Here is a 15163-nt window from a genome sequence, read left to right as displayed (position 1 = left end):
CAGTTCAAAATGCAGAAATCACCGGTCTTCTGTGTCCTTCGCGCTGGGAGTTGGAGACTGGAGCTGTTCCTATTCGGCCATCTTGCTCCCCCCCCCCTTACATTTCTTTCTGATAAATGTTTTTTAAAAAATATTTTTGGCACTTAGAAAATAGATCATAGTATTTAATGCTATTAAAGATAGTATTTAATGTATTTAATACAGTATTGAATATAGTATTTAACAGGACATAGTATTTAATGCTGTCGTACATACAAAAAACCTACTCTTCCCCTTGTTAACGTGGATGTGGTAGCTCCCTCTTTTCTTTGAAGGTAAAGTGGGCAGAGGAATAGAATTGTCAACAGCTGGACTACAGAAGGGAGAGGCAGAGGAAAAAGGTTTTCTCACATTTTTGTTTGTTCCACAAGGTGCTCTTTAATCTTGGGAGCCAGCAGTCATGACCCAGTCCTTGAGATCAGACTTCCTGGCCCTGCTTATATAGCGAAGTGGGGAGCAGTGTAAGAGCCGGATGTCCACACTGAGGCAGGCAGAACACAGAGTGGCAGTGGGCAAGTTGAAGCATCTATGACATGATGAAGGGCCCATGGTGCCCCAGGAAAAGGCCCCAAATCCAGAAGTAGGTAACATAAAAGCTCATGCTAATAACCGGGCCTGGTGACTGGCTCGATATTCACCAGCAAGACTATTCCGTTGGAGGAAGTACCTAGTGAAAGCAAATCAGACCCACTGCCACTCTGTGTTCTGAACCAGGAGTACTGAGCAAGCTACTAAGACAGAGGCTCAGATACAGGCAGCAAAACATGGCTTCAGTTAAGAAATGGAGAACCAGGTGGGCCCGAAACTCAGAAACAAGGAAGAAGTACAATGGGCAGAACTAGGGCACAGGAATAGGGTCATGCTAGCTGATCACGTGCCTTCTGTGTATGTGAGAGAGACAGGGTGTCACTCTGTTGCCCAGGCCGGAGTGCAGTGGTGCAATCACAGCTCACTGCAGCCTCAACCTCCAGGGTCAAGTGATCTTCCCATGTCAACCTCCTGAGTAGCTGGGACTACAGGCATGAACCACTATACCTCCAGCTGATTTTTTTTTTAACTTTTTTGTAGAGACAACTTTTTGTTGCCCAGGCTGCTGATCAGATGTCTTGAGCCTCAGCATGCTGGCCTAGAGCAATGATTCTCAGATCTAGAACCTTTATATCAAATGAAGCCTTACAGAGAACCCAATATGTAAACCCAGGCAAAGCAGAGCCCTTCTGGCTTGGGTAGGGCAGGAGTTCTTGGAGCCCTACCCATCCAGCACCTCCCCAACAGACCCTCTGTGTACGTTGACGTTTCCTTTTACTGGAGCTCCTTACATCCCTCTTTTCTGGGTCCAGGATTAGCCATAGGATTGGAGAGGGTTGAGCAGCCCTGGCTGTAGAGGAAAGAAGATTCTAGAAGCTGGAAAAGAATTCAGGATCTGACAGGAAGTTCAAGGTGACCTCTGGGAGCCTTCTGAGAAGACAAAGGGCACACAACCTGAGCAGTGTCTCTCTGCCTCTCACCAAATTGACAGTGGGCCCAAACTTTGCTCATTTAATGAGATAGAATTAGTAAAGTCTCCAGTGTACTTTTCATTCCTTCCACAAACTTTTACTGAATAAAATGATTGATACTCAATAACGGTTAGTCCCTTCTTTCTTCTCTCCCTCCCTCTCTCCACCACCATTAGACCTCATTTCTTTGGATTAAAGGACTGATTCCCACTAAAATGCAAGTACTTCTTGGAAGCACATTGAGCTTGATAACTTATTTATTCTTCTGTGAGCATTAATTTATGAAATCACTTCTACCAGACACGTAGTTGAGAGCCATGTTTGATGGATGGGAATCAGAGAAGAAAGCCAGAGCGAGCCCTAGATGTCTGAGGGATGAAAGGCCCTCGAAAGACTGGGGAAAGGCAGTAATGACAAGAGTCACACCAACACAGTCACACCCAGGACAGCGTCAGATTGGAAGAGGGAGCAGTGCAGACCTGAGGGTGGCTGAAGAGGGTTGCCTCAAGGAGGGTCCCCACTGTGGCCAAAGAGATCCTTGTAACCAACTGAAAACAACTGGACAGGACTACCGCCTGCAGTCCACTCACAGTGGGCATTTCTTACACTCAAACTATGCCATAATATTTTATAAATTGTAAGTTCCAGAATACATGTGCAGGACATGCAGTTTTGTTACATAGGTAAATGTGTGCCATGGTAGTTTGCTGCACCCATCAACACATCACCTAGGCATTAAGCCCAACGTGCATTAGCTATTTATCTTAATGCTCTCCCTCCCCAACCCCACTGACACTCCCCAGTATGTGTTGTTCCCCTCCCTATGTCCATGTGTTCTCATTGTTCAGCTCCCACTTATAAGTGAGAACATGGAGTGTTTGGTTTTCTGTTCCTATGTTAGTTTGTTAGTTTGCTGTTAGGATAGTGGCTTCCAGCTTTATCCATGTCCCTGCAAAGGACATTATCTTGTTCCTTTTTTTATGGCTGTATAGTATTCCATGGTGTATATATACCATATTTTCTTTATCCAGTCTATCATTGATGGGCATTTGGGCTGATTCGATGTATTTGCTATTATGAATAATGCTGCAGTGAACATTTACATGCATATATGTTTATAGTAGAATGATTTATCTTCCTTTGAGTATATACCCAGTAATAGGATTGCTGGGTCAAATGGTATTTCTGGTTCTAGATCTTTGAGGAATCGCCACAGTGTCTTCCACAATGGTTGAACTAATTTACATTCCCAAAAACAGTGTAAAAGTATTTCTATTTCTCCACAGCCTCGCCAGCAACTGTTGTTTCTTGACTTTTTAATAATCGCCATTCTGACTGGTGTGAGATGGTATATCGTTGTGGTTTTGATTTCTATGCCATAAATATTGAACTGGTCTTCCATTTTGCATTTTTCCCTTTCCATAACCACAGAGTCAACATCTTATCTGTCTTGGTAGGTTATGCTCATTTATTATCTTCTGTCTGTAGTTCACAGGTTTTTCTGAATGATTTTAAGAACTTCAAGTTCCAGTAGAGAGAATGAATGAATGACTTTTCTTAACTGGACTTCTATCACAAAATCATGGCTAACTTCATGCATTCCAAAAAGTGATCAAGATGTCATTCCAGGCAAACTTTTTTTTTTTTTTTTACGATGGAGATTCGCTCTGTTGCCCAGGCTGAAGTGCAGTGGTGTGGTCTTGGCTCACTGCAACCTCCGCCTCCCAGGTTCAAGCAATTCTCCTGCTTCAGCTTCCTGGGCAGCTGGGATTACAGGTGCGTGCCACCACACCTGACCAATTTTTTTTTGTATTTTTAGTAGAGACGGGGTTTCACCATGTTGGCCAGGCTGGTCTCGAACTCCTGACCTGAGGTGATCTGCCCACCTCAGCCTCCCAAAGTGCTGGGATTACAGGCGTCAGCCACCGTGCCCGGCCTCCAGGCAAACATTTAAGACAAGGATTTTTGGTTTTCGCTGTAAGAAAGAAATGCCAATCTGTCCCACCCCTAAGGAGCAGAGGAGCCTGAAAATCCAAGAGGCCAGTTGCTTCCTCTTGCTGTCTTACATTTTTGTATTTCATTTTTCTTTCTAAGGTGCAGTGAGAGCCCAGATCTACTTATTTTGTCTGTTTCTTCCCATGTTGCTCACACTCACAAATTTCTATTTAAATTTGTTTCCTGGATTCTTTAAGAGATAAACTGTTGCTGCAGTAAGGTTAGGGTAAGGAAATTACCTTACTTAACAGCTGGTAGGTCACCAACTGGTGATTGCTGGTTATGGTGCCTTGCTGTGCAGTCCATGAACTAACTTATTTAGTGAGAGATTTTTCTGACGATTTGCCATAGCCTTGAGGGAGAAAAATTGAAATCTCCCACGGAGGCAGGAATTATGTTGCAAAAAATAAGTCATTTTTAATATTTGTAGACATTTTAACATGTTAAAATGTTGCATTAATGTTTGAGTCAAAAGATTGGCATAATCTTTTGGTCTCTTGTGTCCATAAGTGTTTCAGTTTCAGAATTTAAGAGCTTCATCGGACTAGTGCCCCCAGTGAGTAAGGATATTCGCTAAAATAAATGTAGATATGCCGCCATAAAAATGAATGAGATCCTGTCGTTTGCAACGACATGGAGGTCATGTTGGATGGAACTGGAGGTCATTATGTTAAATGAAATAAGTCAGGTACAGAAAGACAAATTTTGCATGTTCTCATTTATTTGTGGGAGCTAAAAATTAAGATAATTGAACTCATGGAGATAGAGTAGAAGATTGGTTGCCAGAGACTGGAAAGGGTAATGGGGTTGGTGGGGGGGGGGAGAAGTGGGGAGGGTTAAGGGGTACAAAAACACAGTTGGACAGAATTAGTAAGACCTAGTATTTGCTAGCACAACAGTGTGACTATAGTCAAAATAATTTAATTGTCCATTTTAAAATAATTAAAAGTATATCATTGGATTGTTTGTAACACAAAGAATAAATGTTTGAGGAGATAGATTCCCCCCCCCCACAAAGGATGTATGCTGACAATTCCAAAGACATTTCTGTTTTTTGGGGAGGCCAAGGAGGGTGGATCCTCTGAGGTCAGGAGTTCGAGACCAGCCTGGCTAACATGGCAAAACACTGTCTCTACTAAAAATACAAAAATTAGCTGGGTGTGGGTGGCACATGCCTGTAGTTCTACTACTCCAGAGGCTGAGGCAGGAGAATTGCTTGAACCTGGGAGGCAGAGGTTACAGCAAGCTGAGATCGTGCCGCTGCACTCCGGCCTGGGTGACAGAGCGAGACTTCATCTCAAAAAACAAACAAGCAAAAAGGCATTTCCATGTTTATTTTCGCAATAATTTTAAAGCCAATTTGTTTATTAAGGATTTCCTTAACTCATATGAAAAAAAATGAAATAATTAAAGTAAATGTAGCATGATGTCCCACTTATCCAGAAGTTCTTTATCTGCCATCCTGCCATCAGACACATAGCCATAAACTCAGAAGTGGTGTAAAGGACCACAAAGCCACTACGGTAGATGCCACAGATATTAAACATCCAACATTGCAAGCTGTACTTACAACAGGGAGAGCAACATGCTTCTCTGGCTAATGCTGGTGCTTCCTGGATGGCTGTATTGAGAAGAATTCTGAAGGACACTTCCCATCTCAACTACAGTGTGTCATCAGTGATTCACGCTAGACATGAGCATGGAACGGGAGAATGATGGTCATCTGCCATCTGCCACTTTCAAATCCATTAAACCTCACTAAAAAGTCTTGTTTGACTCCTCTGGTTCTGGCTCAAAATTTTTTACAAGTTTGAAAAAGGCTTACAAGGAAGAGTGTGTGAGGCAATAAAAGTTAGCTTAGACTACATCCATTCCATTTAGCCCATTAAACTTGTACTGTGATTACCATGGCCCACATATGGGTCAAGGATTTGGGTACTGCCTCAGTGGTGAATGACACTCAGCCATTTTTCTCTGTCCCACTTCTAACACAGCCAGATAAGAAACCATCCTTTTCCATAATATCCATATTTTTAGCATGTGAAGACTGGCTCCAAAATCAATTTTAAATCTGCATTGGAAAAGAGCTTTTTATGTCATCGTATTACATTGTGTCATGTGCAGAGTCATATGAGCTATAAGAAGTCCAGAGTTCCACAGTGGTGTATTTTGCATAATACCGTTTGTGTTTGCATCAAATTGTGTTGTTGTTTTGATTTAACATAGATAGCATATTACATGTTTCCATATTTTTCTTCCTCTCTGTTTCCACTGTGAGTTAGCCAGAGTCACTATTTAAAAAAAAACTATCAGGATCACCAAGAATGGTATTTTTGAATATAAGATTAAGGAAAAAGGAATTGAAATGCTGAAGGTATAATAAAGATGGCATAATCTTAACAGGTGAGTGGCAGGTAAAATAACTGGTAGAAATGATTTCTAATCTTAGTAAAGGGTCTATGAGGCAAGTATTATTGTCCTCATTTTACAGATGAAGAAGTTGAGCTTTTGAAAAGTGAACGTTTGCCAAAGACTCCACAACTCAAAAGAGGTACAGCCAAGGTTTGAACTGAGGTTTATCTGATACCAGCCTTTGTGGTTTTCTCTCTCTGCCGTTCATGAAAGGTGAAAAGTTTAAATGATAAATGCAGAGTAAAAGCCTTGTATTAACTCATAAGTTTTGGAATCTGAGAAATTAGCACTTTTTCTAGATCTTGAGATTATAAAACTATTCTTACAAGTTGGTTATTGTCAGGCACAGTGCTCATGCCTGTAATCCCAGCACTTTGGGAGGTTGAGGCAGGTGGATCACCTGAGATCAGGAGTTTGAGTTTGTCTCTACTAAAAATAGAAAAAATTAGCCGGGCCTGGTGGCGGCTGCCTGTAATCCCAGGTACTCAGGAGACTGAGGCAGAAAAATCGCTTGAACCCAGGAGGCAGAGGTTGCAGTGAGCCAAAATCGCGCCATTGCACTCCAACCTGGGCAACAAGAGTGAAAACTCCGTCTCAAACAAACAAACAAACAACAACAGTTGGTACCAGGTACATCCATCTGCAGTTTCATCGACTGAGATTATGTAGCTCAAGAAACTGAGGCTCAGAGATGGCATGATTTAGCTGAGGGCACCCAGCTAATTAATCATGGAGCTGAGACCAGCACCCAAATCTCCTTTTCCTCATTCAAGGAACTTTGCATATGGCCTCTTAAGGATTCTGCTATTGAAAGCAGCCAGAAATCCTATCTTTGAAAGCCCTGGGCCATATGAACAAAACTGATCCACGTTTCAAGCATGGAGCTGTGTAAAAACACCAGTAAGTCTTTTTTCAGTTCAGTGGCTTTCAGAGAAGGTACTGTCTTATATAAGGATAAGTAAAATATGAATCGTCTCTGAGTTCACCTTTTGTGATAAAATTAACTCCACCTGGGATTTTCTTCCTTCCACCCTTTCTAAAATTAAAACTAGAAATCCAAGAAAGGAAGCAGTTGTCTGGTTCTTGATCTACAGAGAAATAAATGAGCAGTTTTATGTCTCGGGCAGAAGCAGACGAGAGGCCTGTGGGCCTGGCAGTGCAGAGTGAGGACAAGGAGTCAGGGCTGTAAAAATTCACCGACAGGGAGGGAGTAGGAGGTGTCCAGGCCTCCAGCTGAGTGTCTGATCTCTAGAGCGAGCCCTCATGTGGGTGAAGCAAGTGTCGATACACAGAGGAGCCCCTGCAAGGTGGGTGGGAAGGTTATTTCAGGATGCCAGGAGCACTCGGGCCAGCTTGGAACTCCTTTCATGGGCACCATGAGGAAGTCTGTCCACTTCTAAAAGAGTCCTGGCCACTGGCAGGGAATGTTGGGAGCAGATCTAGCCTGAGGACTAGAACTAGGTTAGAGTGCCAGGTGCCAGCTGAGGGATGAGGTCCCAGACAGACCCCACTCCTGGAGACATTTGGGTTCCAGCCAACAGTGAAGAGAGTATGCAATGTGGCACCTGAGCCCTGTCCCAGGGACCCTATCTGCCAGATGTGGCTGGCAGTGAACGGCCAGCATGGAAGGAAGCCCATGGTCACATCTGTCTCCTTTTCCTGGACCCAAGTGAGCACTAGCCCAGCTGGACTGGAGTATGTTAACTCTCCCCGCCAGAACCCTGAGCCTGCTATTGAGACTAGGTGAGGAGGGGCGTGGCAAGGGCGAGGAAGAGCAAAGGCATGGAATGAATTACCTAATACATAGACAGCTCATGAAGAGTGACCATCCTCTCAGAGTCGCCAGAGGTTCTTTCAAATGCACATTCCTGGCCCTGCATTTCGAATGCCCTGGGAGTCTGGCCAGGGAACTCACAGTGTGTATCAGGTGCCCTGATTTTTATCCCTGTTCCATTGTCAATAAGAGTCCTCCAAGGAGGGCAAGGACGTGCAGACTGGGGCAACTCTGGAGGCTGCACTCAGAGAGGAGAGGTGGAAGGAAGAGCTGCTGGCTGGGAAGCTACTGTCATCATCCTGTGGGGGTGAAGAGGGGCTGTGGGAGTGAGGATGAGAGAGGCCTCAGGAAGGACTCCCTGGAACTGGAGGCAGTGACTGGGGTTCACCCATCACCATCCATCTGATGGAAACATTACAGGAGCAAGTGGATGAAAGATGATTTTGCTGTAAGATCAGAATGGAAGAAGACGAACCCCAAAAAAATCTAGAGGGAGGAAAGCATATGGTTTTTAAAATAGTACAGTTTAGAATACATTGCAACACAAATGGATTAATTTTTGTACAGTGTTGGCAATGAAAAAGATTCTCATAGTTATCTGGAATGCTTACTCAGAGAGACGATCTCATTTCCCTAATAATGCAAAATCTTGAGTAGCGTGGGGTCTTACGTTAAGACCCAAAGGGCTAGGCTTGGCAGGGAAGGGCACTACAGGGGTGCCCATGGTGTGTGCCAAGACTCAGGAACCAGAGGAGCAAGTCACAGATCAAGTGCTGGCAAGCAAGCTGGTTTGGCCAAAGTCATCAGTGCGGTGACAATCTTAGAGAAAAGTTTGAAATCCATATTAAATATTTTTTTCTTTTTTTTAAAGAAAACAATCTTACCCTAGAAGCACTACATGGAAGGAAAAAATAAAGTTGCATAATCATTTAGAAAATATATATGCTGAGAGAACTTTGGTATTAAAAGGTGATTATAAAACAATGCAGGATAGTAAATCTTAGACCAAAGATAAATCATGAACACCAGGGCAACCAAATGGTCGCAGGAGACTGAAAGGCATCCGTCAGAACAGCCCACTGGAAGTGCAGCTCATTGGTCTCATTTTGTTTCCCAGGAGGCTCAGATGTTGCTCACTAAAGGTCTTGGTTCTGCTAAGAGTGGACTGAGTAGGAGGTGCCAGGAGCAGTTTCCTGCAGGTCCCTGGTCCTCAAGCTGCCAGACAGCAGCATCCCTATTTACTGTGGTTGTGACCAAGCAGTTGGCAGCTCGATGCCTGGAGCTTCTCAGCTCATTTCTGCTTCCTCTGGATCTTCCGGTCCAGTCATCTTTCTTTATATCCTCCTATAGCATCGCCATAGATGGGTTGTGATGAACGCCATTCATCAACCTAATGGGCTCAAATGGAACTCTTTGAAATCCCCCAGCATGCGCCTTGGTCTAAGAAAAGAACTGTTAACTGCACTTTTAAAACTAGGAATTTATGTCTTCCCATAAACTGACCTTGTGAGGTTATTTGTGGATTCCAATAGGGAAGTGGCCTTCTTAGGCCCCGGTGCGTCCTCCGCCTTCCCCTCACCAACCAGCTGATGCCCTCTGTCTACTCCTGCGAGCCCGGGGTTGCTGAGGACCAAACCCTGGCAGGCTGAGCAAATGGAAGAGGTGTCTGCTTCCTTTCTTGCTCTGGAGCTGTGTGTCTTGTCTCTCTCCTTCTGCCATTTATTCTCCACTCATTCAGTATCTATTGCACTTCTGCTTTGTCCAGGCAGGGTGCTGAGCACTGGAGATGCAGTGAACAGTCTGTGTTGAGGGACCTACACCTAAACAAGCCACAAGTACTAGCTCAAGGGCAGCTCTGGAGAAGCAGCAGGTGCCATGAGAGCCTCTGTAGGAGGCTCTGGCAGTCTCTGGTGCCGTGCTCCTCCTGTTACTGCAGGACTCTGGGGGCTGACTGCATATGTGACAGTTCTTTGGATGTCCCTCATCGCTTTACTCTGTCCTTCTTTGTGAAATCTCAACCTCAGCAGATGAACACTGCTCTGGCCAGAATCACCCTAGGCTCTGCTTCTCACCCAGCTCCTGGCCCCCTCCCTGTTGCCACTGCTGCAGAAAGAGGCCACCAGAGTTACTGGGTCCCTCAGACTAAAGGCTCAGGCTCCAGGGGGAGGCTGACTACCAGAGGACACCCTCAAATGTGAGGGGGGCAGGGAGCTCAGAGCATCCTCAAGGCAATGCTCAGGCCCCCACCCACACAAGCTTTGGTTTGTTTTATAGTGTGTACACGATATATATATATATGTGTATGTATATATAAAAAACACTATATATATAGTGTTTTATCTCTGTACAGTTTTCTCACGATAAATGTAAGATGCATACATTATAATAAAACCTAACACTTCAAAAAAGGAATAAAGGAAAAATTGACGGTATTCTCTTCTTCCTTTATGCTAACCACCAGAAATAACTGCTTTCAATTGCGTGCTGTGTCTCCTTCCAGATCCTTTTGTGTTTGTGTAAACATGTTGATTTTTATATTGTCCTACATGTTGGTATTATCCTGTAGTCTACTTTTATTCACTTGAAAATTTATCCAGGACTTTTCAGGATAGCACACAGATCCTCCTCATTCTTTTCAGGTGTCCAGTATTTCAGTGTGTGAATGTACCATAATTTCTCTTAAAACCAATCCCCCATTCATGAACACATAAGTTCTGCCATATTTTGTTGTAATTAATAAATTCATAGCAGCTATGAATATATATATGTATATATACACATACACATACATCTTTCAGTGTCAAACTCTTCTTAGAAAGGTATTTCAGGTCTAGTGTCTTGCATTTTAATGAGTTTTCATACACAATGAGATGCTCTTAATCACCTTCACCACGTGGCTGGACGGACTGATGCGCTCCCCCATTCGCTTCTCATATGTTCCTCTCTGGAAACTGCACCTCCACTTCTCATGGTAAACTCAAGTGCTTGAGTACTCTCAATTGTGTTTTTTGCAGATTCCGTTTATTTCCATTGAATTTGTTATTGTAACTGTGTAATTTACTTAATTGGTATGTAAACTGAAGAAGTATGAGGGGATTATTGTTTTTAAGAAAAAGTGTAAATTATATTTCTCTCATTCCCAACTTGAACTAAAAAACTGTTACTAGCTAAACACCCACACCTACACACCTACACACCTACACCTACACCGGTATATCAGATACAGTAGCTTCTGCCGACTCATAAATTTCATCAACCATGTTTGGGAATTGTATCCACTCTTAATCTGCTTTGCCAATATTGTCTCTGGAAAAACATCCTACAGCTGTTTGGTTTATTTGTAGATTGAGTTATCTTTTCTCCTTAGAAATACCTGAGAACCAAGCATGCGTCATTTAGAATGTCTAATGTAATCTACCTTGATAAAAGTTGGTTTGGAGCCCTTCTCCTTACCCCCACCAAGCCATTTCAAGCTCTTGTGATGCCCTCAGAAAGACCATGTCCAACTTCATATAAGAGAAATGGAAAACCTGGAAATCACAACTGTTGCCTTTGAAAGTGAGAAGGTGTCTGCATATAAACATCCTGCTACTTTTTAAGCTAATACAATGTTAGAAGTGATTTTACAGCCCCTCTAAAATTTACAAACCCTTATGAGACTGTTGTAGGTACTTAATTGTTGGATGCATGGATACACAGAGAAACACTAAATTCATGCAACAAACATTTATTAATTGCCAACTGTATACCTACTAATTGGCTAGCAACTGCTGGGGCCACCATAAAGCACAGTGGGTACAAATGCTCTCCCAAGGCCTGTGACCAAGCTTAAGACTTGGAGCCACCAGGAAATGCAGAGATGCAGTTTACTCAACAAAGCATGCACTCTCTAAAATGGCCCAGCCCTGTGTGTGCCTGGCCAGTGGAGCAGGATGCTGGGAGGCAAAAAAGAAGTTTTCTCCTGAAATCTATGAATTCTCTTCATCTTCTCAAGGTGTGCCCGTGTAATTCAATCACGAATTTTACTTAAACTGTGTGGCATTTGATAGAGCCTTGCAGAGACTACAAGACATCTGACTGCTGTGTTTTCTCTTCTAGGATATCAATGAGTGTATTCTTGAAAACTATCCTGAGTGTTCCAACCCCAGATTATTTTACATCATTCCGTACTTTTGTGGACAGCATCCCAGATGCAGGTAATGGCTAAAGCAGACTCGTGGCATGCACGTATGCACAGGGGAAAGAACCCCACCAGCCTGGCACTTGGTGGGAATCTTTGGTATCCCTAGTCTCTCAACCTTCTGGAATTCAGTTCCTGTTTACTGTTAATCTTTCAAGATAATGTGTGAGACTCCAAGTGTCCTATAAATAATGAAATTTAAAAATCAGGGTCTGCAGAGGCCTCAGAAGACCACCATATAAAGCTTTGTAACTGGAACCAAACCCTTGTTTATACCTAAAACATACTTGTCACTACTCAACCCATGTTGTTTGTCTTTCTCTTTGGATAAAATGACAAAATGTCACATCAAATGTGATCATGAAGACCAGGAGCAAACACCCAGCCTGCTCCTCTACAGTGACTGACTTAACTAACAACCTGCCCTCGTGGCATGTGTCATTGGGTCTGAGACACTGGAAGCCCATACCCACAATCCCATGGTGGATATACTTAGTAGGCAGAGGAGAAAGTGTTTTATAGTGATCACCTGCCAACCTTACTTGAAGGCAAGACCTTCTTTAGAAAGTGACTTACTCAGGTAGTCAGGGCCCCCAGGGTGTGATCTGCCCAGGTCCTGCATCAACCCCCTGCATACTTGTTAAGAACCCCCACCCAATCATAGTCTCATGTGTAGCTGCCTCCCCAGGTGCTTCTGGTGTAGCTATAGTTGAAATCTACTGTGCTAGACAAATGTGGTAGCCTGGAGAAGAAATGGCAGCAACAATGAAGCATTATCTTTGCTTGGTAGAAAATCAATGTGCTACCAGAAGTGACATTATTTCCCGAAGGAAACATTAACTAGAGGGTCCTTGTGTTTCTGAAAAAGCCAGATAAGAACTTCTACTTCTACGTTGGCAATGCATTCGTTGTACTTTTTTGCTTATGCTATGATTTCTGCTTTGTTATTAGGCATATTGTTGTTATTCCTGTCTTGTTTCATTTGCCATAACAAAAGAGTTTGCTTATGGTCCCAATTACAGAACCAGGAGTGTTAGTTTTTGATTTCACCATAAGCCCCCTGCATCCAGGTGGCCTCTCCCCTCCCCTGACCCTTGCCTCAATAACAAATACCTCCTGGTTAACATTTAGAACTTCAGGTATTGGGAAGATCTGGGGCTGGATGACTCACTTGCTGATCACAGTGAATATCTTTATTACAGGCAACATGATTTGAACTCCCTAAAGTATTTTTTAAATCGTGTAGTATTTTTCAGATTTTTCAATTTTCTAATCTTGGAGGGGTGACTCATAACACCATACCTTGACACACACACAATGATTTTTATAACTCTTTTATCATATCACCTTGCACAGTCTTTCCAACAATGCTTTGAACTAGGTAAGGGTTATTATTATCATTTTTCAAAAGAGAACCCTGGCTTGCCCAATTTCCCCAAATGATAAATGACAGCCAGGCCTAGAGCCCCACTCCTGGGCTTTTCTCACTCGCCTGTCAGTTCAGAGAGCTGGTCTACAAATCAGATTAGGCTGTTTTCCTTCTGCAATCTAAACAAACAAAATAAAACAAAACAAAAATCCAAAGATTTATCTTTAACTCTTCCAAAGAATAAGATGATTAACAGACATGACCTGACACCTCTTTTGAATTCTACATAAATAATGTATCAGTCAGTTTTATATTTCAAAACTTCTAAATTCATTTAATTGGTTCACTTTGGTCCTCCTATAAAAGCCGTTGTGCTCACCCCTTGATTAGTATTTGTTAGGATCTGACTGCCTGTGCCTGCTTTCATTAGTCCACAATACTTAAGCAGGGCCTCTGAATTCAAGGCCCTGGGCTTGGCGTGAAGCACGGATGAAAGTGACAGAGAAGGAATGGTGAGCAGGGCAGGACACCAGCTGGAAGGACTGAGAAGGCTCTGGATGGGGCTACATCTGGGCTGGTCCTTGAGGGAAACAGGAGTTGGACTTATGCAAGTGAAGGTGGGAGGTAGAGGGAGTAAACTTTCAGCATCTTGTTGCTGAATTTCAAATATGAATCTCTGATTTTCAATAAATTTTTATATCCATAAAGGGAGCCTGGTGAATGGGCCCTTGAGAGAGCAAAGCTGAACGTGAATGAAAACTTCCTGCTCGTGGGGATTCTTGAAGAGTTGGAAGATGTGCTGCTGTTACTGGAAAGATTTTTACCTCATTACTTCAAGGGCGTGCTCAGTATCTACAAAGACCCAGGTAACTTCATTTGTAAGCAAGCTCTTCTCCATGACAGGTCTGTGTCCAGGGATACTCACCTTGAAAAGGCCTCAAGAAATAAAGGAGTGAAACGATCTCTTCTGATGACAAAGGGCAGTTAGTTCCCTGGGCTTGCAAAGAAAAATTAGAACCAGGACATGCAGATGCCAAATCTTGAGCTTCATGTTCAGACATAAAATCACCATGTTCCAAAGGCTTAATGGCTCCATTTCTCCCTGTAGAAACTGAAATTGGCAACATTCTCCATCAGCCTTGTCTTGAGCATGTTGCTGGAAACGGAAATTGGCAACATTTTCCATCAGCCTTGTCTCGAGCATGTTGTTGGGGTGGGTACAAGTGAATCCGTGTGTACACACCTGGACTCCATTGGTGGAAACATGCATGAGTACGAAAGAGCCATCCTTGTGATGAATTCTTTCTGGCCAACTTCCATTTGATAAAAGCACTCTAGTGTATCAAATCCTGACAGTGGGATAGATAGAGCAGCAAACTGAAAATACAGTTATGATTTTATCCTAACAAACCCAGTGGTCCCCAAATAGCAGCAAGAAATAGAATGTGGCAAAGCAATTACAAGGGCTGCCTGTGGTATCATCGTAGGATAATTACTTTCAGAAATCCATCATTTATTTTTTCATTGTCATTTTATCCAAAGAGAAACAAACAACTTTGTTTTTTCCTATTCTCCTTAATCTACTGCTGTGATAACAAGCCTTGAATACACATTCAGTGATCTGTTTATTGTTCTGTTTTGTTGTCCTGAGATGCAAGAAGGCATTCTGCCCTGTAGAGATAAGCAGCAGATAGGCCCAATGGGGTGGCTCATGCCTGTAATCCCAGCACTTTGAGAGGCCGAGATAGGTGATCACCTGACATCAGGAATTCGAGACCAGCCTGGCCAACATGGAGAAACCCTGTCTCTACTAAAAATACAACAATTAGCCAGGTGTGGTGGCGGGTGCCTGTAATTCCAGCTACTCAGGAGGCTGAGGCAGGAGAATCACTTGA

General features: G+C 43.1%; 1 protein-coding gene across 1 annotated transcript in view; it reads left to right on the top strand.

Annotated features, from left to right (window-relative positions):
• The window catches only part of UST (uronyl-2-sulfotransferase), a 321122-nt gene that overhangs the window by 249980 nt on the left and 55979 nt on the right, over positions 1-15163 (top strand). Inside the window, exons 6-7 of the mRNA XM_011947385.1 lie at positions 11818-11915; positions 13977-14134. Of these exons, the coding sequence (XP_011802775.1) occupies positions 11818-11915; positions 13977-14134 (256 nt within the window). The remainder of the gene's footprint in view (positions 1-11817; positions 11916-13976; positions 14135-15163) is intronic.

Source organism: Colobus angolensis, unplaced genomic scaffold, assembly GCF_000951035.1.
Source record: "Colobus angolensis palliatus isolate OR3802 unplaced genomic scaffold, Cang.pa_1.0 Scaffold263, whole genome shotgun sequence".
Classification (NCBI taxonomy): domain Eukaryota; kingdom Metazoa; phylum Chordata; class Mammalia; order Primates; family Cercopithecidae; genus Colobus; species Colobus angolensis.
This window is presented reverse-complemented; position numbering and strand designations above follow the sequence as displayed.